Source organism: Populus nigra, chromosome 13 (assembly GCF_951802175.1).
Source record: "Populus nigra chromosome 13, ddPopNigr1.1, whole genome shotgun sequence".
NCBI classification, from domain to species: Eukaryota; Viridiplantae; Streptophyta; class Magnoliopsida; order Malpighiales; family Salicaceae; genus Populus; species Populus nigra.
In genome coordinates, this window is record NC_084864.1 from 524,272 (window position 1) to 551,944 (window position 27,673).

The 27,673-nt window shown below is 29.9% G+C and overlaps 2 protein-coding genes and 1 pseudogene across 2 annotated transcripts; all 3 read left to right on the forward strand.

Moving 5' to 3' along the window:
* The first annotated feature begins 4,229 nt into the window (after nt 1-4,229).
* LOC133671432 (rust resistance kinase Lr10-like) lies at nt 4,230-5,215 on the forward strand (annotated as a pseudogene).
* Nucleotides 5,216-12,513: 7,298 nt separating this feature from the next.
* Nucleotides 12,514-14,487, forward strand: LOC133670394 (rust resistance kinase Lr10-like). The gene is made up of 2 exons (XM_062090880.1): nt 12,514-12,601; nt 13,300-14,487. The coding sequence occupies exons 1-2, from the start codon at nt 12,544-12,546 to the stop codon at nt 14,436-14,438; spliced, it is 1,197 nt and encodes a 398-aa protein (XP_061946864.1). The 5' UTR covers nt 12,514-12,543; the 3' UTR covers nt 14,439-14,487.
* A 12,145-nt stretch (nt 14,488-26,632) lies between these two features.
* LOC133671433 (rust resistance kinase Lr10-like) lies at nt 26,633-27,298 on the forward strand (the record flags this gene model as incomplete). Its single annotated transcript, XM_062092203.1, has 1 exon — nt 26,633-27,298. A coding segment is annotated over one exon (666 nt), but the record flags the coding sequence as incomplete, so codon positions are not given.
* Nucleotides 27,299-27,673: the final 375 nt, after the last annotated feature.

Genomic DNA, 27,673 nt, shown 5'->3' on the forward strand with positions numbered 1-27,673 from the left:
AAAAAATAAAATTTAAAGGAATATAATTTTAGTCACATTCTCAAATACGCGATCCAGACCTTTCAATATTGTCAATGTATCATTGTTATCAACTTGCTATTTTTAAAAAAATTTACATTAAAATAATATTTTTTATTTTTTAAAAATTATTTTTAACATATTAAAATAATCTAAATAATTATATTTTCCAGAAAACCATAATACAAACCATTCTTGCAGTTCTTGGAAGAGCAACAATTACTGCGCTCCGGTGACAGTATCCATAATATTAGCTACCAAAAATATGAATTTGATTGTGAGAACAACGGACACCCAATTTTACACTTCAACGTGCAGGCAATTAATTACTTTAACTTCACAATTCGACTTTTACCGTATTTGATAATTATCTGCCATCATTTCCCTCCTCTTTTTGAATAATTCTGTGAAAATAAAATACTTACGCTGTAATTTATTTATTTGTTGATTTTTTCAAAGTAATCATTCTTTTATATATATATATATATATATATATATATATATATATATATATATAGATGCATGCTTGCTCTTCAGACTATGATGCAAGTCTAAACCAAAGGAACGGCACCATAATTCCAAATGAATTTAGAAATGCTACATCCATTGATGCAAATTTGTTGTAAAATTGTTTCAACAAATTTGCATAATATCGCCAATACTACGTGGAAGCAAAAAATGTTTCAACCTCACTTTTGCAATAGTAGTTTAACTTTTGGATGAATTTTCGGATTATATATTTTGCAATATTATGCTGATATCTTTAAAAAAAAAGATAAAAATAATTTTAAATACTTAAAATTAAGTAAGTACTTAATTTTTGTTTTATATATAATACTTTATTAAAATTCAATTACTTAATCAGTTGATGACATTAAATATTTTAAAAATAAACTTTAAGTTAATTATTTTATTTTAAATATATTAACTTTAAGTTGGATCTTAATTTAATTGTTTAATAGTTATATGTACATAGGACTTAACCTAAAGTTTTCACACGAAATGTATAATTCTCCATATATATTTTTAAAATAAATGAGCACCATCACTTTGATTTTGAATTTGTTAATTTGTTTTTTAATAAAGTAAGAGAAAATACATAAGAAACAAAATAAAAACAAAAAAAATACAGATTTTTATTTCTTAATTACCTTGATTTAATATTATTAGATCATGCACTAATATAAACTAAACTTATTTCTAAATGAATATTTCTAACTAGCCAAATAATATTCTAAGCAATGTCATATTAAAGATAGAAGTTGCTATCCCTTCTTCTAAAATTTAGTGATTTAGTAACACAATAAATAGAATTATCCTTTAAAAACTTAATTTTTCTAGTGATTCTATCAACCCAATTATAGTTGCAGCGATAGAAATTGCAACAATTACCGCCCTCCTTCTGATGGTAATATCCATAATAAAGATTAAATATATAAAATGATTGAAAACGTGGACATGGTGAAAAAAAACAACCGGCGTTTCTAAAAATGAAAAGCAATAAAAGCTGATTATGAAAATATAAATTTGCTTGTGAAATCAACGTCCGACCAACTTTATACTTGAGCATGGTAAAATATTATGTCGTAACAAGTCATTGGGTCATATCTATATTATTTTTCTTTTTTAAATTGATGAATATATATATATATATATATATATATATATATATATAGTTAAGAATTATAATATATATTGTGAAGAATTAAGGGATGGGTGAAAGTTTTTCCAATGACCTTGGTTTCGTGGTCTCCTACTTGTGATAGTATTATTACGATTTGCCAATATAATTAAAAAGTTTATTTAATTATCGTATAAATAAAACTGGAAATAAACTTTTAGTTTTAAATATTTATATTAAAAAATATATATATATAGAATTGAAGTTGATGCTAACAAGTCACATCAAATATTTGCAGCCCTGCCTTTTCTAGTGATCCTATCCACCCGCCATAGTTGCAGTGCTAGAAAGAACACCAGCAATTACTGCGCTCCTTCTTCTTGTGGCCATATCCATAATATTAGCTACCCTTTTCGATTAAATACCGATCCTGAGAGCTGTAGCAACAACAATTATGAACTTGCTTGCGAAAACAACGTACATCCAACTTTATACTTGAACATGAAAAAGTATTATGTCCAGGCAATCGTTTACAATGACTTCATAATTCGACTTGTGGATGCTTCTGTTCAGAAGGATGATTGCTTCTCCATCCCTCATCATTCTCTTACAAAATATCAATTGCTCCGCTCCTATTATTATGAGATATATTGGGCAAGCAGTTACGTGTTAACTTTTTTATGTTGCAAAAATCAAATGCTGAATCCTCCAGATTATATTATGGATACCTCTTCTTGCAAAAATGGTAGTGGTACTGCATATAATTCTTCTTTGTCTAGCAGTATTTCTTCTCCCAGCTGTGTCGATATGGAAGGTCATTCCTATGTCATGGTTGGTGAGGACATCCAGAATGTACCTGACTGTGCCGTATAAATTTGATTTATTCTGTTCCAAAAAATATGAGAAATATGTCGTATACAGATGTCCATGATATTTTGATATATGGGTTCGAGCTTTCATGGTTCAATTTCTGCTGTGATTATGGCAAAGAGAACCGCTGCAACCTTGATGAAGCCACCGTGAAGGACAGCTATTGCTTTTACAAAGAACCATATCGTAAGTACTGTATTATGATTATGCATACACTATTTGCTTTATTTTATATTGTAATGCTCCAATATTGCTTGGTTTCCGTTTATGTGTTAAGGGTTTATTTTATATTTTAATAAATGTTCTTCACTTCAGTTAAAATTTTAAGTTCGTCATTATCAATAGTGTTGACCTTTTTTTCTTGAAATGCAGTCGTGAGGACGGTGGTAGACCCTTTTGTAGAAGGTGAGGACTATTACGGTCTTGTATGTTCTACAAAACGATACATTTACTTTACGCATTTTTCTTCGCAAATGAGGTTTTTGTTTTACTTTTTTTTTAATTAATCATCAAGATTTTGCACGCTGATTCATATTTTCTTGGTGATTATAGGTATCCGCTGGATATTATGTCGAATTGATAGGAGGGGTGAGTTAATTTATTTTGTGTAGTTATATCATTTTACAGAAAGAGTACTAATATCTATTTTTCTAATAAAATAAATAAAAGACCCTAAAAAATCTTGTTTTTTCAATCCAAGTTTCAATAAAATAGTTTTAAATTGAATCCTTTCTATTATCGATGTTTTTGCGGTCACTAAACTCTTAGATTTTGATAAAATAAAACCCTTTTAAAATAATTTAATCTTCTACTCTAATTAGAAGATCTAAAATGAGATATGATCACTTCTAATCTTCTTTTCTTGTACAATTTATAATGCTTTTACTTTGAAGGAATTGATTCTCACTCATCATTGTTTATTTATTTATTTTCATTTTTTATTTGGCAGATTTTTATTGTTATGATTTCCCGATGTACACTAAACTGCGCTTTCTCATATTCTTTTCCACTGTGACACTTGCTCTTATCGGTAAGAATTTTACTTTGCTTTTATTAGCTAATTGTGAAACAATAAATATATGTATATCAGCACACAACAATTACAGCTTAAAAAATAATTATTTTTCATGACATATTGTCATTAAATATATTTTTTCGTAAAAAATTAGACCTTGATATTTAAATATATCTTATGAATCCCTACTATTTCAAGTTTTAACTTTAGGTTAAATTCATATTATTTGAAGAAGGAAAATATTCTAATAAAACACAGAGCATGAGTATTTTGAGAGTATTTACTATTTTTTTTAGGATAATTCTTTTCTATTTTCTTTCCGTTAATGATCTTATCTTATAAAAACTATCAGATTTTTTTTTTTATGCTGGCGCTTAATTTTCTAAATGGCTAGAATGATACTAATAATACTATCAATTAGCATATAAAAAAATAGTATTAATAATTAAGACTTGCATGGATAATACAATTTTGTTTTCAATTTCATGAGGTATTTATTAGAGTGTTGAGAGCCATGCCCATAAGTTTTTGAAAATGAAAAATTAGAATGAAAAATTCCCACATAGCTCACATGCATATACTCGTCACTAAAATCAATAAAGTATTTGTAAAATATTTCGATATGTTTCAAATGTTAATCCTTTTTGTAATGTTTCTAAACAGTGATTTATCATGTGTTATTATTTTTATGTGGGCTTCCATATCTCCTAACTTTACTGATCTATAAATAGCAAAGACGACATTTATCCATGTACGAAGACATTGAAAAATTCTTGCAAAGTCATGATAATGATCTGATGCCGATAAAGTACACTTACTCAGAGATTAAAAAGATAACCAACGGATTTAAAGACAAGTTGGGTGAAGGAGGCTTTGGCTCAGTGTATAAGGGAAAGCTTTGTAGTGGTCGTTTTATAGCAGTTAAATTATTGGGCAAATCAAAAGCTAATGGATAAGATTTTATCAACGAAGTTGCCACAATTGGAAGAATTTACCATGTCAATGTCGTGCAACTTATAGGCTTCACTGTCGAGGGATTGAAGCGTGCTCTTATATAGGAGTTCATGCCTAATGGGTCTCTTGAAAAGTACATTTTTTCTAGGGAGGGTAGCGTTCCACTAAGCAATGAGAAAATGTATGAGATTTCTCTTGGGGTGGCTCGTGGCATTGAATATCTACATCAAGGTTGTGATATGCAAATCTTACATTTTGATATCAAGCCTCACAACATTCTTCTTAATGATAAGTTTGTTCCAAAAATTTCAGATTTTGGACTAGCCAAATTGTACCCAACAAATAATAACACTGTGCCTCTCACTGCTGCCAGAGGGACAATGGGATATATGGCTCCTGAACTATGTTATAAGAATATTGGAGGTGTCTCTTACAAAGCTGATGTCTATAGTTACGGGATGTTATTGATGGAAATGGTAGGAAGAAGAAAGAACTTAAATGCATTCGCAAATCATTCAAGCCAAATTTACTTTCCATCATGGGTTTATAACCAAGTTAGTGAACGAAAGGACATAGAAGTACAAGAAGATGCCTTGGAACATGAAAAGAAAACAACAAAAAAGATGATTATTGTGGCATTATGGTGCATACAGTTGAAGCCTGTTGATCGTTCCTCAATGCATAAAGTTGTAAAGATGCTTGAATCGGATGTTGAATCCCTACGAATGTCTCCTTAGCCTTTTCTCACCCCACATCAGATGCCGGGATATGATGATAAAGCTAATCATCCAAAGTTATCGGATCCACTAAATGATTGTATTGACTCTTCATATTAGTTTGGTCTTTAATGATGAAGTGATGAAGATAATTTAGCTTAGTGGTTATTAATTTTGATAATGTATTAAGTATTTAAACTTTAAGTTTATTGATTGTATCCATTTCCGTTAACAACCTCTAGATAAAAATAATTCAATCAAGTAAGTATATAAAACTTATTTTTCAAAATAAAAATCTAGTTGTAGTGTTTTATCTTCTTTTTGTCTGCTGTTGGTATTCAACCCACATCACTTTATCTCAAAAGTGAATTTGGATGGAGTTGATGACATGCACAAACCTAAAGATATCACAGCTGAAACAGTCAGGTCGAGCATTGATAGCGATCGTTTCAAAAGATTAAGTATAGATTATGTTTGTGTCAGAAAAAAATAATGACTGTAGAGGAGGTTGAACATGCTATTAGGAATCGTGAAGGCCCCAGTGATGCGAAGATTGTGATTTAATTGGTGAAGAAATTCATGAGATAATGGGGAACATGCCGGCTAGATCAATAACTGCATATATCACTTTAATTCCAAAATTGAAGGCCAATTAGACTGGTAAACGAATTATATAAAATTATTACAAAGCTCTTATCGATCAGGTTTTTGAAATTAAGTCATGCATGAAATCATTAGTTTTATAGCAGGGGGGCACATACTTGACTTTCTCTCATGGCGAATGTGGTTGAGCATACCATGAAGAAGAGAAGAGCACCAGATTTTATTTCTCTGCTCGATTTTTGAAAGGCCTTTGATTCAGTTTTATTGGATTATCTGCTTCAAGTCAAGAATCACATGGGTTTTCGGCAGAAATGGCAGAGATTGTATCTCAATATATCTTGACTTCCAAGCTAGCAGTTTTTTTCTTTTTTTCATCATTTATTTTATTTACAGATTTATTATAGTTTCACGATAACATTATCAATTTTTAACTAGGGTTTACACTAATACTTTTTCTAGCAATTTTTTCTTAATTTTTATTTTTTATTTTCATTATAATTTCTTGGGATTATTTTTTCATTCTCAAAACACATCTATTTTAATTTTTTTCTAATTCTTTTATCTATCAAAACTTATTATCGGTTTTGATTTCAGCATGATATATACTTCATTTAATTTTTTTTTAGCAGTGTGGAAAAGTGACCACATGCTAGATCCATTTAATTATGCGTTCTAGAATTATAGGAACCAACTCTGAAACTACCTTGAAGATCATCGAGAGAATTTTGAGTTCTCTATATAGGTGAAAGGTCAACTACATACCTTTAATGTTCATCAATCTTTGTCGAAATTAGGTTTATGTATTTTTCAATATTGTCATTGTTTTCTACGTGATGGGGCTCAGACATGAAAGATAGATTGATTGTTATCACATTTTTTTTCTTAACCTTTTCTCTAATTTATTGGTTGTGTTGTTTTCTATTGACCTGGAAACTTCAAGCTGTGAGGACTCCTTACATTTTTGTTTTCCATTTCTTTCCTCTTCTATTTGGGCTCGTCTGCGTCGCATTCAGGATGGACCCAAGATGTAGTAACCTTTATGTAAGAGAAGACTTGGAAACTTCAAGCGAAGACTCCTTACATCTGTGCGCATAATTCTCCAAGTATTCAATGAGACGAGCTTGACTATGGAAGCGTAGGCCATCTTGAGGCCCTCCCCTTCTTTCGGTGGGAAAAGCTCATCTTGCCATTGACTCTGACCATGCAATATCTCCTGCAAGTCTTTGATCCAAGATGGTTATGTTATAGATTTCAAATAAGGTTAGATTTTTTATGATAATATTAATATTTTTTTTGAATAATTACATCTGTGAAAATAAATGCATTTTTTGGTTGACGCTTGCTTTTCATATATACTATGATATTGCAAATCTAAACCAAAGGAACGGTACCATCATTCCATCATTATATGCAAAGTTGTTGTAAAAGTGCTTCAATTGTATATAGTACCGCAATTTAAAGCAAAAAAAAATAAAAATGTTGCAACCTCACTTTTGCAATAGTAGTTGAACTTTTGGATCATGGGTTTTAGGATTATTTTGTAATATTATGCTGATATTTATTTTATTTAAAAGATAAAAATAATTTAAAGTACTTCAAATTAACTAAGTAGATAATTTCTGCTATATATATAAAACTAAAGTTAAAATTCAAGTACTTAATTGGTTGTGTTGTTTTAATTGGTTGTGTTGTTTTCTATTGACTTTGAAAGCGGAGGCCACAGAGAGGTCTTCCCCTTCATCGGTGGGAACTTTTCATGCAATTTCCTAAATCTTAATCAATGAGCTAGAGAGCAACCAAGCAATAATTCCAAGACTTTAGTAATTTGTGACCATTGATTTCTTTTCGTAGGGATCCAAGATGGATGGTATTCGTAATCTAGAGAATTTCTTGTTTACAAGGAGGATTGGTCCAAATTTATCAATTGAATTGAAAGGTTCTTCCATTTTCTATTCAAATCGGTGATACTTTCTTCATCTTTATGGGTTACAATTTGTGTGTGTGTTTGTATTTTCATGGCTAACTAATACTTGTGTCGTTTAAACTTTAATTGATGTAATTAGTGAGACAGTGATCATTCAATAATTCAAAGACTTTAGTTTTTGGCCATTAATCTCATTTTATTTTGGTTGTTTTTCAATTATTTTTTTAAATAAATTAAAATAATATGTTTTTTTTAAAAAAAACTGTTTTTTTAAAAAAAAACTGTTTTTTTTTTAAAAAAACTGTTTTTAATATCAATATATTAATATAATTAAAAAAAATACTTTTAAAATATAAAAACAAACAAACCTTTCATAATCTTTGCATAATTATTCTTCTCGAAAACACATAATACAAACCATCCTTACCTTTCAGTGCTAGAAAGAGAAACAATTACTGCGCTCAGGCAATTAATTAGAAAGAGAGGGATAATATCCATAATATTAATTAGCTACTAAAAATATGAATTTGATTGTGAAAACAACGTGTATCCAATTTTATACTTCAATTAATTACTTTATCTTCACAATTCGACTTTTACCGTATTTGATAATTATCTGCCATCATTTTTTCCCTCTTTTTTTAATTAATTTTTTAAAAAACTTATTGTACAAAACTCGCTTTTAATTGAATTATAAAGAAGATATTTTAAAAGTACCTGATTATATATGTTATAAATTTCAAATATGATTAGATTTTTTATGATAATATTAACAATTGTTTAATGAATAATTACATATGGACATGATATACAAAGTATTTTATAATAATTTGTTCATGACTTTTCTGTGAAAATAAAATATTATTTGTAATTTAATTTTTTTTATTTTTTTAATTTAATCATTCTTTTATTTTATTTTTTTATATAGATGTATGTTTTTATTATTATTATTATTGATGCTTGCTTTTCAGACTATGATGCAAGTCTAAACCATTGAACATTAAGTAACTTTTGGATGAATTATCGGATTATATATTTTGCAATATTATGCTGATATTGTTTTTTTAAAAGATAAAAATAATTTAAAATATTTAAAATTAAGTAAGTACTTAATTTTTGTTTTATATATAATACTTTATTAAAATTAAATTACCTAATTAGTTAATGAAATTAAATATTTTAAAAATAAACTTTAAGTTAATTATTTTATTTTAAATATATTAACTTTAAGTTGGATCTTAATTTAATTGCTTATTAGTTATATGTACATAGGACTTAACCTAACTTTTTCACACGAAATGTATAATTCTCATTATATTTAGCTACTTTTTTAGATTAAAAAATAAATGATTGAAAACGTTTCTAAAAATGAAAAGCAATAAAAGCAAGATTGAAAATATAAATTTGCTTGTGAAAACTTTAGACGAACTGTGGATGCTGCTTTTCAGAAGGATTTTAATTTTTTCTCCTAACCTTAACGATATTTTACGGAATTTGATAATTATCTGCCATCGTTTTTTTTCCTTTTTTTTTAATTATTTTTTAAAATTATTGTATTAAATTTGATTTAAATTGAATTATTAAGAAGATATTTTAAAAAAAATATATGATTATGTCATCGTTTTTAGAAAAAGTTAGATTTTTTATGATAATATTAACAGTTTTCTTATGAATACACACACATGGACATGATATGCAATATGTTTTTTTAATATTTTTCTCATGGATATATATTTAGTGAAAATAAAATATCTTTTTTTATTATTTTTTGTTGATTTTTTTAAAAATAAATTATTCTTTTATTTTAACGAACATTGATATTAAAATTATAAATGCATTATATTATTTTAATATATTTTTATATAAAAAATACTTTTAAAAAATACTTTTCATCACAATACTTAACAAGCAGTAGAGGAGTATTGTTCTCAAGACCACATAATATATTAATATTTTTTAAGAAAATGAAAAAATTTAAAATTTTAAGAATCCTTTGGTTTCGTGCATGGTCTCCTACTCATGAGAGTATTATTACGGTTTGCCAATATAATTGTAAAAGTTGTATGAATCCTTTTATTTACGAGAGTTAAAGATACATGGCTTTTTAATTAAAAAGTTTATTTAATTATCTTATAAATAAAATTGGAAATAAAATTTTAGTTTAAAATTTTAAAATTTATTTGTTTTAGGCCTCTTTAGTGTTAAATAAGATACTATATTGATAAGGAGTAATTTAAAGGAATTGATTTGATAATCGAGGAGGTTTGTTAATTTCCTCCTTTAAGTTTTCATGTTGAATATATATATATATATATATATATATATATATATATATATATATATATATATTAACGAAAAAAATATAAATTGTGAATTTTCATTCCCAAAGGCTAAAGACATGGTCTCATATTATAACCCCTTTAAAAAAAAGAAACGTAATCGTTTTCACTTAGAGTTTTGCAAAACGACGTGGTTTTTATACAGTTGTGCATTACTACTTTACTCCTACTATATTTATATTTAAATATTGAGTGGCACCACATTCTTTCCTTGCTTTTTTTTCTCTTATTGACTTGCAAACTTCAAGGCACTCTCCTCATTTTGGAAATTTCAAAAATATTGAATGGGCTCGTCTGCATCTCATTTAGAAATTTGAAAAATATAATTAATGAGAATGGGCCCATAAATTTAATGAGAATGGGCCCAAGATTGACAATAACTCGAAGACTTTAATTTGTGGCTATTGATTGATTTCCTTTCGTATTGATCCAAGATGGTATCCGTAGTCTGTAGACGAGTATTGTCCTCATAATATATTTATATATCTCTTGAGCAAAGTGTAACAAAGCACATTATTTGGTTTGCCAAAGAAAGTTTCTCTCTCAATGTTCAGCAGAGTATTAAGGCACCTCTTCGGTGCATATGCAGCCCTACCTTTTCTAGTGATCCTATCCTCCCACCATAGTTGCAGTGCTACAAAGAACACCAGCAATTACTGCGCTCCTTCTTCTTGTGGCCATATCCATAATATTAGCTACCCTTTTCGACTAAATACCGATCCCCAGAGCTGTGGCAACAAAGACTATGAACTTGCTTGTGAAAACAACTTACGTCCAACTTTATACTTGGACATGGTAAAGTATTATGTCCAGACAATCAATTACAATAATTTCACAATTCGACTTGTAGATGCTTCTGTTCAGAAGGATGATTGCTTCTCCATCCCTCATCGATCTATTGCCGAATTTGATAGTTACAAGCCATATAGTTTCTTCTGGTTTAATTACCTGTCAAAGAATCATCTCAATCCAATAGCTTAAGCTGTTAGTTGAGGTCCCAGGATATGATTTATATTATTCTCTTACACACCCCCTCAAGTGAAAGCCCTTTGGACTTGAAACTTGCACAGGCCCACTTTACCTTGTGCTTAATTTTTTATCAAATAAATGAGGATGGTGAGATTCGAACTCGTGACCACTTGGTCATCAAGGCTCTGATACCATGTCAAAGAACCATCTCAACCCAATAGCTTAAGCTGTTAGGTGAGGTCCCAGGATATGATTTATATTATTCTCTTACATTACCCAACCAATAACTTTCTTACGTTAACTTTTTTATGTTGCAAAAATCAAATGCTGAATCCTCCAGATTATATTATGGATGCTTCTTCTTGCAAAAATGGCAGTGGTACTGCATATAATTCTTCTTCGTCTAGCAGTATTTCTTCTCCCAGCTGTGTCGATATGGAAGGTCATTCCTATGTCATGGTTGATGGGGAGATCCAGGATGTACCTGACTTGTGCCGTATAAATTTGATTTATTCTGTGCCAAAAAATATGAGAAATATGTCGTATACAGATGTCCATGATATTTTGGTATATGGGTTCGAGCTTTCATGGTTCTATTTCTGCTGTCATTATGGCAAAGAGAACCGCTGCAACCTTGATGAAGCCACCGTGAAGAACCACTCTTGCTTTTACACAGAACCATACCGTAAGTACTGTATTATGATTATGCATACAATATTTGCTTTATTTTATATTGTAATTAATGCTCCAATATTGCTTGGTTTCCGTTTATGTGTTAAGGGTTTATTTTATATTTTAATAAATGTTCTTCACTTCAGTTAAAATTTTAAGTTCGTAATTATCAATAGTGTTGACCTTTTTTTCTTGAAATGCAGTCATGAGGACCCTGGTAGACCCTTTTTTTGACGGTGAGGACTATTACGATCTTGTATGTTCTACAAAACGATACATTTACTTTCCGCATTTTCTTCGCCAATGAGGTTTTTTTTAATTAATCATCAAGATTTTGCACGCTGATTCATATTTTCTTGGTGAGCTAATTTATTTTATGTAATCATATCATTTTACAGAAAGAGTACTAATATTTATTTTTCTAATAATATAAATAAAAGACCCTAAAAAGTTTTTTTTTTTTCAATCCAAGTTTCAATCTCGTACATATCAATGTTCGCCTTCAAGTTACCCATAGCAATAGAAGTTTTTTCGGTCACTAAACTCATAGATTTTGATAAAATAAAACCCTTTTAAAATAATTTAATCTTCCACTCTAATTAAAAGATCTAAATGAAATAAGATATGATCACTTCTAATCTTCTTATATCGTTCCAATTTAGTTAGATTTTCTATTATTTTACAATTTATAATGCTTTTACTTTGAATGAATTGATTCTCAATCATCATTTTTTATCCTTGTAGTCAAATAACTACATGAATGAATTTTTTTATCACTCATCATTGTTTATTTTTTTTTCATTTTTTATTTGACAGATTATTATTGTTATAATGATTTCCCGATGTACAGTAAACTAAGCTTTCTCATATTCTTTTCCACTGTGACACTTGTTCTTATCGGTAAGAATTTTACTTTGCTTTTATTAGCTAATTGTGAAACAATAAATATATGTATATCAGCACACAACAATTACAGCTTAAGAAATAAATTTTTTTCATGACATATTTTCATTAAATATATTTTGTTGTAAAAAATTAGTCCTTGAAATTTAAATATATCTTATGAATCCCTACTATTCAAGGTTAAATTCATATTATTTTTGCATCAAATTAATGTATCTAATATTCTTTCTATGTTCGTTTTCAATTATAAACAATGATTTTAAAGCATTAGAAGCTAATGTTCTAATCAAACACAGAGCATGAGTATTTTGAAAGTATTTACTATTTTTTTAGGATAACACTTTTCTATTTTTTCTTTTCGTTGATGATCTTATTTTATAAAAACTATCAGATTTTTTTTATGTCGGTCATTAATTTTCTAAATGGCAAGAATGATATTAATAATACTATCAATTATCATTAAAAAAAAAGGTACTAATAAGACTTGCATGGATAATACAGTTTTGTTTTCAATTTCATAAGGTATTTATTAGAGTGTTGAGAGCCATGACGATAAGTTTTTGAAATTGAAGAATTAGAATGAAAAATTCCCACATAGCTCACATGCATATACTCGTCATTAAAATCAATGAAGTATTTGTAAAATGTTTTTATATGTTTCAAATGTTAACCCTTTTTGTAATGTCTTTGTACAGTGATATATCATGTGCTACTATTCGCATGTGGGCTTCCATGTCTCATAACTTTACTGATCTATAAATGGCGAAGACGACATTTATCCATGTACGAAGACATTGAAAAATTCTTGCAAAGTCATGATAATGATCTTATGCCGATAAGGTATACTTACTCAGAGATTAAGAAGATAACCAACAGATTTAAAGACAAGTTGGGTGAAGGAGGCTTTGGCTCAGTGTATAAGGGAAAGCTTCGTAGTGGTCGTTTTGCGGCAGTTAAAATATTGGGCAAGTCAAAAGCCAATGGACAAGATTTTATCAACGAAGTTGCTACTATTGGAAGAATTCACCATGTCAATGTCGTGCAACTTATAGGCTACACTGTCGAGGGATCGAAGCGTGCTCTTATATACGAGTTCATGCCTAATGGGTCTTTTGAAAAGTACATTTTTTCTAGGGAAGGTAGCGTCCCACTAAGCAATGAGAAAATTTATGAGATTTCTCTTGGGGTGGCTCGTGGCATTGAATATCTACATCAAGGTTGTGATATGCAAATCTTACATTTTGATATCAAGCCTCACAACATTCTTCTTAATGATAAGTTTGTTCCGAAAGTTTCAGATTTTGGACTAGCCAAATTGTACCCAACAAATAATAACACTGTGCCCCTCACTGCTGCCAGGGGGACAATGGGATACATGGCTCCTGAACTATGTTATAAGAATATTGGAGGTGTCTCTTACAAAGCTGATGTCTATAGTTACGGGATGTTATTGATGGAAATGGTAGGAAGAAGAAAGAACTTGAATGCATCCGCAAATCATTCAAGCCAAATTTACTTCCCATCATGGGTTTATGACCAAGTTAGTGAAGGAAAGGACATAGAAGTACAAGAAGATGCCTTGGAACATGAAAAGAAAACAACGAAAAAGATGATTATTGTGGCATTATGGTGCATACAGTTGAAGCCTGTTGATCGTCCCTCTATGCATAAAGTTGTAGAGATGCTTGAATCGGATGTTGAATCCCTACGAATGCCTCCTAAGCCTTTTTTCACCCCACATCAGATGCCGGAAGATGATGATAGAGCTAATCATGTAAAATTATCAGATCCACCAAATGATTGTATTGACTCTTCATATCAGTTTGGTCGTTAATGATGAAGTGATGAAGATAATTTAGCTTAGTGGTTATTAATTTTGATAATGTATTAACTATTTAAGCTTTAAGTTTATTGATTGTATCCATTAACTGGATATCCGTTAACAACCTCTGGATAAAAATAATTCAATCAAGTAAGTATATAGACCGTTTCTTTTATTATTCAAAATCGAAATCTAGTTGTAGTATTTTATCTTCTTTTTGTCTGCTGTTTGTATTCAACCCACATCACTTTATCTCAAAAGTGAATTTGGATGGAGTTGATGACATTCACAAGCCTAAAGATATCACAGCTGAAATAGTCATGTCGAGCATTGATAGTCAAAAGATTAAGTATAGATTCTATTTGTGTCGGAGAAAATAATGACTTTATTTTAAGAGTATTTGCTTCCACCATTAAGAGCCTCTAAATAAATCATTCCCGGTATAGAAGAAATTAAAATCGATGAAGAACGAGCTCAAACATTGTATTCCAATCTGGCATCCTATCCTCGAAAATCAATTTGTGTTTGTCATTCCAATTTGCCCATAAAATACCTTAGGATAACATTGGAATGCTCTTCATTTGAACATGTCTTTAACAAGTAAAGTCCACTTCAAAACAACTGGATCTATAGATTTTGGCATGCTCCAACATAATGAAGAACATTTGATGAAATGTTGTCAAAGCTTCCGGGGTTCATATATAATAGTGAAGAAATAGATGATTCACATTAGATTTTTTTAAAAGATTAATTGAGTTTATGAAGGGTTTGATTGCAAGAAAATTGATTTTTAAGTCAATTTTGGCTTTAATTAAAAGAAATTAAAGTTTGAGGGTCGAATTATAATTTTTAAGAGTTAATTTGGTCAAATTAGGGGCTTAAATGCATAAATATTAAAGTTTGATGGACAATTAGGGACTTGATTGAAGAAATCCAAAACCAAGGACTAAACTGAAAAAGGCGCGTAAATATAGGGGCTGAAATTGATCAAATTAAGAGCCAAATTGAAAAAATTGAAAGTTTGTTGATCAATTGAGGGCCAAAATGCATAAATTCAAAACTAAGGATCAAAGTGAAAAAGACGGCCAACTTCAGTGCTCACATTTGAATTTGACAAGGATGCAATTGAATTGATTCTTAAAATCAAAATTGCAATTGAGGACTTGATTGAATAAATTGAAAACTGAGGACTGATTTGGAAATAGACACTTTTTAGCACCATTTTTATTTAAATAAAAGGCGCGTTTTGTACAAAACGCGCCATGATGTACAAAACGCGCCATGATGAATCGACATTGTGTATCTTCATTGTTTCGTTTTGTACCCTGTCGTTTCATTCACTGTTCATACATAAAAAAAAGAAGCCCAAAACGACGTCATTTTTGAAACGACACTGTATATCTTCTTCTTTCATTGACGCGCAAAGGTAGGGAAATAAGGTTTTTTTTCTTTTCCTTTACAGCATCTCTCTCTCCCTCTCCCATTTGCCCAAAAATCCTGACACCAGCCACACCCCCTCATGACCTACCACCATGATGAAAGAGGTAGAGGGAACAAGCCTTGCAAGCAACTCCAGGATGGCTATACAGAGGCCACCCCAGCCACCTACCCCTGTGTCATGATTGGACAGGGGTAGAGTAGCTCCTTCCCCTTATAAATACTAGAGGAAACGATACAATAGGGGAGAGAACAAAAAAGACAAAGGAAAAACAAAGAAAAATAATCTTAAATATTTAAAATTAACTAAGTTGGATAACTTTTGTTTTCTATATAGTACTTCACTAATTGTATTTGACTTTGGTTTTATTAGCTAATTGTGAAACAATAAATATATGTATATCAGCACGCAACAATTACAGCTTAAAAAATAATTATTGTTCATGACTTATTTTCATTAAATTTATTTTGTTGTAAAAAATAAGTACTTGAAATTTAAATATATCTTATGACTCCCTATCATTTCAAGTTTTAACTTTAGGTTAAATTTATATTATTTTTGCATCAAATTAATGTATCTAATATTCTTTCTACGTTTGTTTTCAATTATAAACAATGATTTTAAAGCATTAGAAGAAAAATGTTCTAATAAAAAACAGAGGATGATTATTTTGAAAATATTTACTATTTTTTTAGGATAACACTTTCTATTTTTATCTTCCCGTTAATAATTTTATTTTATAAAACTATCATATTTTTTTTTTATGTTGGCCATTAATTTTCTAAATGGCTGGAATGGTATTAATAATACTATTGATTATCATAAAAAAAAATTGTATTAATAAGACTTGCATGGATAGTATAGTTTTATTTTCAATTTCATGAGGTACTTATTAGAGTGTTGAGAGCCATGACAGTAAGTTTTTGAAATTGAAGAATTAGAATGAAAAATTCCCACATAGCACACATGAATATACTCGTCGCTAAAATCAAAGTAAAATACTTACCGGGAAGGGTAAGTATTGTAGTAAATATTATGTTTTTTTTTTTTTTTTTTTGCTCAAGATTAAACAATCCAACAGCACAAACCCACCACACGCATTCTCACCACAAACGTCCCTAAAAGATTGAGTGTTATATCTTGACTTGGAGACTAACTCCTCTAATGCTTTCATCTGTTTTGAAATTGTATTTCAAATAGTATTTTTAAAAAATTATTTTTTTTATTTCAATATAATAATATTAAAATTAATTTTTAATAAAAAAATATTTTAATATATTTTCAAACAATAAATAATTTAAAAAACCAGCATCTACCACTTAAACTCATCTTCAACCTTTCAAGACAATCATGCCAACTGACTTGGAGAAGTACAGACTACCCACATCACCAATGTCTGCAACTAACAATCAAAAGTGACCAACTAATATATCCAAAAAAAAATAATTAAATTGTATATATTATTTTTGAAAAAAAATAAATAATAATTAAAAAAAATAAATAACAAATTGTTAGATAAAAAAAATAATTAAAAAAATAAAATAATAATAATATTTTTAAAAATAATATTTTATATTTATTAAAATAGCAAATTGCCTCTAAATATACTTGATAATTAAAAAAAAAGATCAAATGATGAAAAAGCTTTAACAAATTCTGCTTTTATTTGTAACTTCTAGAAAATGTATTTAACCAAAAATTATAAAGCCAAAAACAAGTTTTTTTTTTTAACTCAAAAATATTTTTCATCGACATTAATCATTGAGAAATTGAGATAGTGTTTTCCTCCGTAAAACAACCGACAGGGGCCATAGGTTGTTGCGTCAGAAAAAAAAAGAACAGAAAAGAGAAGATAGGGCGATATGTCGTAACCTTTATGTAAGAGAAGACTCCTTACATTTTTCTGTTTTCCAGAAAACCATGTGTGATTTTCGTGCATAATTAAAGTATTCAATGAGACGAGCTTGACTCTGGAAATGGAGGACATCAAGAGGTCCTCCCCTTCTTTCGGTCGGAAAACTCTTCTTGCCATTGACTTTGACCATGCTTTCTCGGTTTTTAAAGATTTTGATTTATTACAAACCCATTATCTTATTGTTACCTAAGTGATGGGACCCAAACAAAAGCTATCTTTCGCTCTATATTCCATTACCGCGGTTTTGATCAGTAGTTTATTTGAAATTGTGGTAACGGTTACTATTTAAAGTATTTATTTTTAAAAATATATTAAAATAATATATTTTTTATTTTTTAAAAATTATTTTTGAAATCAGTATATTAAAATAATCTGAAAACATAAAAAAAAAATTTAGCAAAAAATAAAATAAAATTTAAAGAAATATGATTTTAACCACGTTTCCAAACACGCGATCCAGACTTTTCAATATTGTCAATATGTCATTGTTATCGACTTGTTTTTTTAAAAAAAAATATTAAAAAAATATTTTTTATTTTTTAAAAATTATTTTTAAGATATTAAAATAATCTAAATAATTATATTTTCCAGAAAACCATTATACAAACCATTCTTGCAGTGCTTGAAAGAGCAACAATTACTGTGCTCTGGTGACAATATCCATAATATTTGTTTTTTTAATTACCGACAGAAATTGCGATGGAATGAGAAATTACAGACGCTCATGACTTCGATGGATTAATTCCGTTGAAGATACCGTCGGTAAAAATATTACCGACGGTTTTTATTCCTTACACCGATAGAATTAATCCGTCAGTAAAACTGTTTAAGGGCACAGTGTATCACAATCTCTTACATTTTTGTTTTCCATTTCTTTCTTCTCTGTTTGGGCTCGTCTGCATCGCATTCAGGATGGACCCGAGATGTAGACGAGCTTGACTTTGTAAGCGGAGGCCACAAAGAGGTCTTCCCCTTCATCGGTGGGAACTTTTCATGCAATTTCCTAACTTTAATTTGTGGAAATTTCAAACTTTAATTTGAATGATTGAATGGAAATTTCAAACTTTAATTTGTGGCCATTGATTTCCTTTCGTATTCTGTAGACGAGTATTGTTCTCAAGACGTCATAATATATTTATATCTCATGAGCAAAGTGTAACAAAGCACATTATTTGGTTTCCCAAAGAAAGTTTCCCTCTCAATGTTCAGTAGAGTATTAAGGCACCTCTTCGGTGCATATGCAGCCCTGCCTTTTCTAGTGATCCTATCCTCCTACCATAGTTGCAGTGCTAGAAAGAACACCAGCAATTACTGCGCTCCTTCTTCTTGTGGCAATATCCATAATATTAGCTACCCTTTTCGACTAAATACCGATCCCGAGAGCTGTGGCAACAAAAGTTTTGAACTTGCTTGTGAAAACAACTTACATCCAACTTTATATTTGGACATGGTAAAGTATTATGTCCAGGCAATTAATTACAGTGACTTCACAATTCAACTTGTGGATGCTTCTGTTCAGAAGGATGATTGCTTCTCCATCCCTCATCATTCTCTTCTAGAAGAAGTGCTCCGCTCTGCGTACTTCTATTATTATGAGATAAATTGGCCAGACAGTTCTGTGTTAACTTTTTTATGTTGCGAAAATCAAATGCTGAATCCTCCAGATTATATTATGGATGCTTCTTCTTGCAAAAATGGCAGTGGTACTGCATATAATTCTTCTTCGTCTAGCAGTATTTCTTCTCCCAGCTGTGTCGATATGGAAGGTCATTCCTATATCATGGTTGGTGAGGACATCCAGGATGTACCTGACTTGTGCCGTATAAATTTGATTTATTCTGTGCCAAAAAATATGACAAATACGTCGTATACAGATGTCCATGATATTTTGGTATATGGGTTCGAGCTTTCATGGTTCTCTTTCTGCTGTCATTATAGCACAGAGAACCGCTGCAACCTTGATGAATCCACCGTGCAGAACAACACAGACAAAAAGAAAAACACTTTTCTGAAAACCAAACCAAATTTTTCTTTGACCGGAAAGTGTTTTCGTTGACTGGAAAGTGTTTTCTGTTGACCAACTTTCTTAATGGCTAACAAATATAGAAAAGTTTGGAAATTGATTTTCCAGAAAGTAAATTTCAGTAAACAAACATGGCCTTATATATCCATAAATGTTGAGGTCCTTATTTTCTGAGAATATGCATGATCCCTTTACCAGAAATTGATTCCAAGTATCTAAGAATCTTCTTGAACATATACTTCCTTTGTTATAAGAGAATACCTCTGGCTAATCTAGCCATCTCATTGTCTAGGAAGTATTTTAGCCCTTCAGGGTTCTTTGTTTCAAACTTAGCTGTCATATTTTCTTGAAGTATTTAAATTTCTTCTTCATCGTTGTTTGTAATTTTTGTATCATTAACTTATTTTATCGAAGTTGTTACTTTTTTTATATATATTTAAGAAATAATGTATGATTTAAGTTAATTTTGTCCATGTAAACTCCTCTTTAAGATCTTTTTGAAGAAAAACATTTTTTAATTAATTAAATTGATGTAATGACCGATTCAAATTTGTTGTTAGAGATATTAGAATCTAAATTTTATTCAACTTCGCTACCGGGAATATGCCATATGTCTCTCCCTTTGTAGAGGAGAGATGGTGAGGAGGTCGAGAAATAGTACATTGTAGAGGAGAGATGGCGTCGCGTCGCGTCGAGTAGAAGGATGATAGCAACATATCCAATATAAAAACACAAAGAAAAACATATGGGTCAAGTTTCATGCTTTGATTTTTATGGATATGAACAAAGGCAATACAATAAAAAAAAAAAAAAATGCGAGGAGTAAGCATTAATATGGAAGGCAGACCTGTCTATGTCGAAAAAGTAATACTGGAGTGAAAAAAATGTTGTGTATACATCTTATTCTCTGAGAATTAATATATAACGGTAAAGATTGTTTTTAAAATTTTTTTATTTAAAATATATAAAAATATTTTTTTTAAAAAAAATATATTTATATCAATAAATCACTCTAAGTTTATTACTATCACATATGGTTGACTATCCAAGTTAGTGTAGTATATTTTTTTTTTTTAATGAGGGTGTTCGGGTTAGTTTGTATGTAATTTGATTAATTTTATAATTTTTAACAATCTTATAAATTTTTAATGATTCTAAAATTTATAGAACATAATTAATAACTTTTAAAAAATAAATTTAAAACCATATAAGTTAACATCTACCATTTAAACTCATCTTCTACCTTTCAAGACAATCATACCAGCTGACTCGAAGAAGCGCATACCGCCAATGTCTAGAACTAACAACCAAAAGTGACCTCCAGCTCCATTTTTTTTACTGAACATATCAGCAACCAAGAGTTCCATCATTTAAGATATAAAAAAAAATAAATTTTATAAATTATTTTTAAAATAAAATAAATAAGAATTAAAAAAATAAATAACAAATTGGTAGATAAAAAATTTGTAAATGGTTTCGCTAGCTTCTGAGATGATACTTTGATTTTCTTGCTCTGTATTCTAGAGAATATCGATTTGATGGTTTTTCTTGAAATGACTGAGAGGTAATTTACATCGAATTAATAAAAGAATCTGGAATATTAGGAGATGAAGCAAAGTGTATTACCTCAAGGGGTCTTGAATTTACGTGGTCTTCTACAATTTATGATTGGACTGGTTGGTCTTCTATGCCATCAAAGTACAAGCTCATTAATTTCTCCTCTGTTTTTGGAAGAGGAGAGATGGGCGAGGAAGTCGAGAAATACTACTTTGACTCCAAGAAAATGAAATCCAAAGTAATATGCATGCGTCGAGTAGAAGGATGATAGCAACAATCTCTTTTTTGGCTTCGATTTTTATGGATATGAACAAAGGAGAAACAATAAAAAAAGCGAGGAGTAGGTATTAATATTAAAAAACATTTTTTTAAAAAAAAAATCTATATTTATCAAAACAATTTAAAAATATAAAAACAAATAATATTTAAAAAAATACTTCAAATTTTTCCAAAACTTAATTTAACCACACTCTAAGTTTATAACTATTACACATGATAAATGATTTAAAAAACAACCACCTTCTGGAACTAACAACCCAAAGGGATCACCAGCTCCACTTTTTTTTCACTGGACTATATTAAACAACCAAGAGTTTCATCATTCAAGATATTAAAAAAATATATTAAATTTTATAAATTATTTTTGAAATAAAATAAATAGTAATTAAAAAAATAAATAAAAAATTAGTAAATAAAAAAATTATTAAAAAAATAAAAAAAATTATGTTTATTAAAATACCAAATTACCTTTAAATATATTTGATAATTAAAAAAAAAGATTCAAATGATGAAAAAGCCTCTGGACATCCGTTTAACAAATTCTGCTTTTATTTGTAACTTCTAGAAAATATATTTAACCAAAAATTATGTAAAAAAAACAGGTCTTTTTTAACTCAAAAATATTTTTCATCGACAATCATTGAGAAATTTAGATGGTGTTTTCCTCCGTCAAACAACCGACAGGGGCCACAGTTTGTTGTGTCAGCAACTCCACGTTAAATAAAAAAGAAAAGAAAAGAAAAGATAGGATAGGAAACTTTATGTCGTAATCTTTATGTAAGAGAAGACATGGAAACTTCAAGCGAAGACTCCTTACATTTTTCTGTTTTCCAGAAAACCATGTGTGATTTTCTTACACATGTATTCAATGAGACGAGCTTGACTATGGAAGTGTAGGCCATCTTGAGGCCCTCCCCTTCTTTCGGTGGGAAAAGCTCTTCTTGCCATTGACTTTGAGCATGCAATATCTCCTGCAAGGCTTTTGATCCAAGATGGTTATGTTTTAGATTTCAGATAAGGTTACATTTTTTATGATAATATTAATATTTTATTTTGAATAATTACATCTGTGAAAATATAAATGCATTTTTTGGTTGACGCTTGCTTTTCATATATACTATGATATTGCAAATCTAAACCAAAGGAACGGTACCATCATTCCAAATTAATTTATTAACGCAACCTCCATTAAAGATTATGCAAATTTGTTGTAAAAGTGCTTCAATTGTATATAGTACCGCAAATACTACGTGGAAGCAAAAAAAAAAAAGTTTCAGCCTCACTTTTGCAATAGTAGTTGAACTTTTGGATCATCGGTTTTAGGGTTATTTTGCAATATTATGCCGATTTTTATTTATTTAAAAGATAAAAATAATTTAAAGTATTTAAAATTAACTAAGTAGATAATTTCTGCTTTATATATAAAAAATTATTAAAAATCAATTACTTAATTAGTTAGTGATATTAAATATTTTAAAAATAAACTAAAGTTAATTATCTTATTTTAAATGTATTAACTTTAATATTGATCTTTCTTTAATTATTTAATAGTTATATATACACAGGACTTAACCTTACTTTTTGTCACGCGAAATGCGCATTATTCTTCATATATTTTAAGAATAGATGAGTACCATCACTTTCATTTTGAATTCGTTAGATCTATAAATCATTGAGTTGAAATTGTTTGATCTACAAATACTTGACAAGTTAATTTGTAAGGTTTAAATTCTGACTTTGAAAGATTGTTGATTGAAATTGTTAAGGGTCCAATGCCAAGTTAACTTAAATTGTCAAAGATTATTATGAATTTAAGAGAGTACAAAGAACAAAAGTCTTGTTTCGAAGTTATTATGATTGTAGTTGATGAAATAGTGTAACAATAAATGCACAAGAGACAAGGCACATGGTATTGCACTCATTGTCGGAATAGTTCAAGGGTAGCCTTACGAATTAATTGGGTAGGCAAATGGAAATAATGATGATTTTTAATATTAGTATATTCAAATAATCTTAAAACATAAAAAAAACTAATTTAAAATAAAAAAATACTTTAAAACACAAAAACAAACAATTCATTAATAACCTTCACATAATTATTTTTTCTCAAAAACACATCATATAAACTATTCTTGCGGTACTAGAAAGAATAACGATAATATCCATTTAAAAACAATAAACGTAGTCGTTTTCACTTAGAGTTTTGCAAAACTACGTCGTTTTCATACAGTTTTGCAACTTGATTCTTACTATATCTATATTTAAATATTGAATGGCACCTCATTCTTTCCTTGCTTTTTTTCTCTTATTGACTTGGAAACTTCAAGGCACTCTTCTCTTTTTGGAAATTTCAAAAATATTGAATGGGCTCGTCTGCACTCATTTAGAAATTTGAAAAATATAATTAATGAGAATGGGCCCATAAATTTAATGAGAATGGGCCCAAGACAATAACTCGAAGACTTTAATTTGTGGCTATTGATTGATTTCCTTTCGTATTGATCCAAGATGGTATACGTAGTCTGTAGACGAGTATTGTCCTCATAATATATTTATATCTCTTTTGATCAAAGTGTAACGAAGCACATTATTTGGTTTCCCAAAGAAAGTTTCTCTCTCAATGTTCAGTCGAGTATTAAGGCACCTCTTCGGTGCATATGCAGACCTGCCTTTTCTAGTGATCCTGTCCTCCCACCATAGTTGCAGTGCTACAAAGAACACTAGCAATTACTGCGCTCCTTCTTCTTGTGGCAATATCCATAATATTAGCTATCCTTTTCGACTAAATACCGATCCCGAGAGCTGTGGCAACAAAGACTATGAACTTGCTTGTGAAAACAACTTACGTCCAACTTTATACTTGGACATGGTAAAGTATTATATCTAGGCAATCAATTACAATAACTTCACAATTCGACTTGTGGATGCTTCTGTTCAGAAGGATGATTGCTTCTCCATCCCTCATCGATCTTTTGCCAAATTTGATAATTACAAGCCATATAGTTTCTTCGGGTTTAATTACTCAACCAATAACTTTCTTACGTTAACTTTTTTATGTAGCGAAAATCAAATGCTGAATCCTCCAGATTATATTATGGATGCTTCTTCTTGCAAAAATGGCAGTGGTACTGCATATAATTCTTCTTCGTCTAGCAGTATTTCTTCTCCCAGCTGTGTCGATATGGAAGGTCATTCCTATGTCATGGTTGATGGGCAGATCCAGGATGTACCTGACTTGTGCAGTATAAATTTGATTTATTCTGTGCCAAAAAATATGACAAATATATCGTATACAGATGTCCATGATATTTTGGTATATGGGATCGAGCTTTCATGGTTCTTTTTCTGTTGTGATTATAGCACAGAGAACTGCTGCAACCTTGATGAAGCCACCGTGAAGAAACACTATTGCTTTTGCACAGAACCATACCGTAAGTACTGTATTATGATTATGCATACAATATTTGCTATATTTTATATTATAATGCTCCAATATGGCTTGGTTTCCGTTTATGTGTAAAGGATTTATTTTGTATTTTAATAAATGTTCTTCACTTCAGTTAAAATTATAAGTTCGTAATTATCAATAGTGTTGACCTTTTTTTCTTGAAATGCAGTCGTGAGGACGCTGGTACACTCTTTTGTAAAAGGTGAGGACTATTACGGTCTTGTATGTTCTACAAAACGATACATTTACTTTCCGCATTTTCTTCGCAAATGAGGTTTTTTTTTTAATTAATCATCAAGATTTTGCACGCTGATTCATTTTTTCTTGGTGATTACAGGTATCTTCTGGATAGTTTGTCGAGTTACTGGGGGTGAGTTAATTTATTTTGAGTAATTATATCATTTTACAGAAAGAGTACTAATATTTATTTTTCTAATAAAATAAATAAAAGACCCTAAAGAGTTTTTTATTTTTCAATCCAAGTTTCAATCACGTACATATCAATGTTCTCCTTAGATTTTGATAAAATATATACAATCCTTTTAAAATAATTGAATCTTCTACTCTAATTAGAAGATCTAAATGAAATAAGATATCACTTCTAATCTTCTTATATCTAGCTAGTAGGATAAAGATATTATTTTCAATCGTTCCAATTTAGTTATCTTCCTATTATAATTTATAATGCTTTTAATTTGAATGAATTGATTCTCAATCATTTTCTCAATCATAATGGTAAATCATTCATCATTATTTATTTTTTTATTTTTTTGTCCTCGTGTTTTTATTTGGCAGATTATTGCTATTACCAGATAACCATCCCTTCAGTTTTACTAAGGTTTCTCATATTTTTTCTCCCTATGATACTTGCTTTTATCGGTAAGTATTTTGCTTTGCTTTTATTAGCTAATTGTGAAACAATAAATATATGTATATCAGCACGCAACAATTACAGCTTAAGAAATAATTATTTTTCATGACTTATTTTCATTAAATTTATTTAGTTGTAGAAAATAAGTACTTGAAATTTAAATATTTCTTACAGCTTAAATTCATATTATTTTTGCATCAAATTAATGTATCTAATATTCTTTCTACTTTTGTTTTCAATTATAAACAAAGATTTTAAAGCACTAGAAGGAAAATATTCTAATAAAACACAGAGCATGAGTATTTTGAGAGTATTTACTATTTTTTTTAGGATAATATTTTTTTATTTTCTTTCCGTTAATGATCTTATCTTATAAAAACTATCAGATTTTTTTTTATGTTGGCCTTTAATTTTCTAAATGGCTAGAATGATACTAATAATACTATCAATTAGCATATAAAAATATAGTATTAATAATTAAGACTTGCATGGATAATACAATTTTGTTTTCAATTTCATGAGGTATTTATTAGGGTGTTGAGAGCCATGACCATAAGTTTTTGAAATTGAAAAATTCCTACATAGCTCACATGCATATACTCGTCACTAAAATCAATAAAATACTTGTAAAATGTTTTGATATGTTTCAAATGTTAACCATTTTTGTAATGTTTCTATACAGTGATTTATCATGTGTTGCTATTTTTATGTGGGCTTCCTTGTCTCCTAACTTTACTGATCTATAAATGGCGAAGACGACATTTATCCATGTACGAAGACATTGAAAAATTCTTGCAAAGTCATGATAATGATCTCATGCCGATAAGGTACACCTACTCAGAGATTAAGAAGATAACCAACGGATTTAAAGACAAGTTGGGTGAAGGGGGCTTTGGCTCAATGTATAAGGGAAAGCTTCGTAGTGGTCGTTTTGCAGCAGTTAAATTATTGGGCAAGTCAAAAGCCAATGGACAAGATTTTATCAACGAAGTTGCCACTATTGGAAGAATTCACCATGTAAATGTCGTACAACTTATAGGCTTCACTGTTGAGGGATTGAAGCGTGCTCTTATATATGAGTTCATGCCTAATGGGTCTCTTGAAAAGCATATTTTTTCTAGGCAAGGTAGCGTCCCACTAAGCAATGAGAAAATATATGAGATTTCTCTTGGGGTGGCTCGTGGCATTGAATATCTACATCAAGGTTGTGATATCCAAATCTTGCATTTTGATATCAAGCCTCATAACATTCTTCTTAATGATACGTTTGTTCCGAAGATCTCAGATTTTGGACTAGCCAAATTGTACCCAACAAATAAGAACACCGTGCCCCTCAAATAAGCCAGTGACCCGGCTGGGCAAAGCACGCGTGAACTTGTTCTCGCGTGCATGGCACAGTGCGAAGGTAATTAATTGGACTAGCCAAATTGTACCCAACAAATAAGCCAGTGACCCGGCTGGGCAAAGCACGCGTGAACTTGTTCTCGCGTGCATGGCACAGTGCGAAGGTAAATGCACTGAAGATTCAAAAAGAATGAAAAGGAAGAGGAAAGCTTACCTTGCCGGAGATTGCTCTGGAGATGAACGAGCGCAAAGGGATGGCCACAGCGCAACGAATACCAGATATTCCCTACCTCCGTGTGTTCTCTTCTTCTCTATTTGGTGTGTCTGTTTTTTTTGTATTTTTCTGTTCGGGGGTTTTCTCCCCTCCTTCGC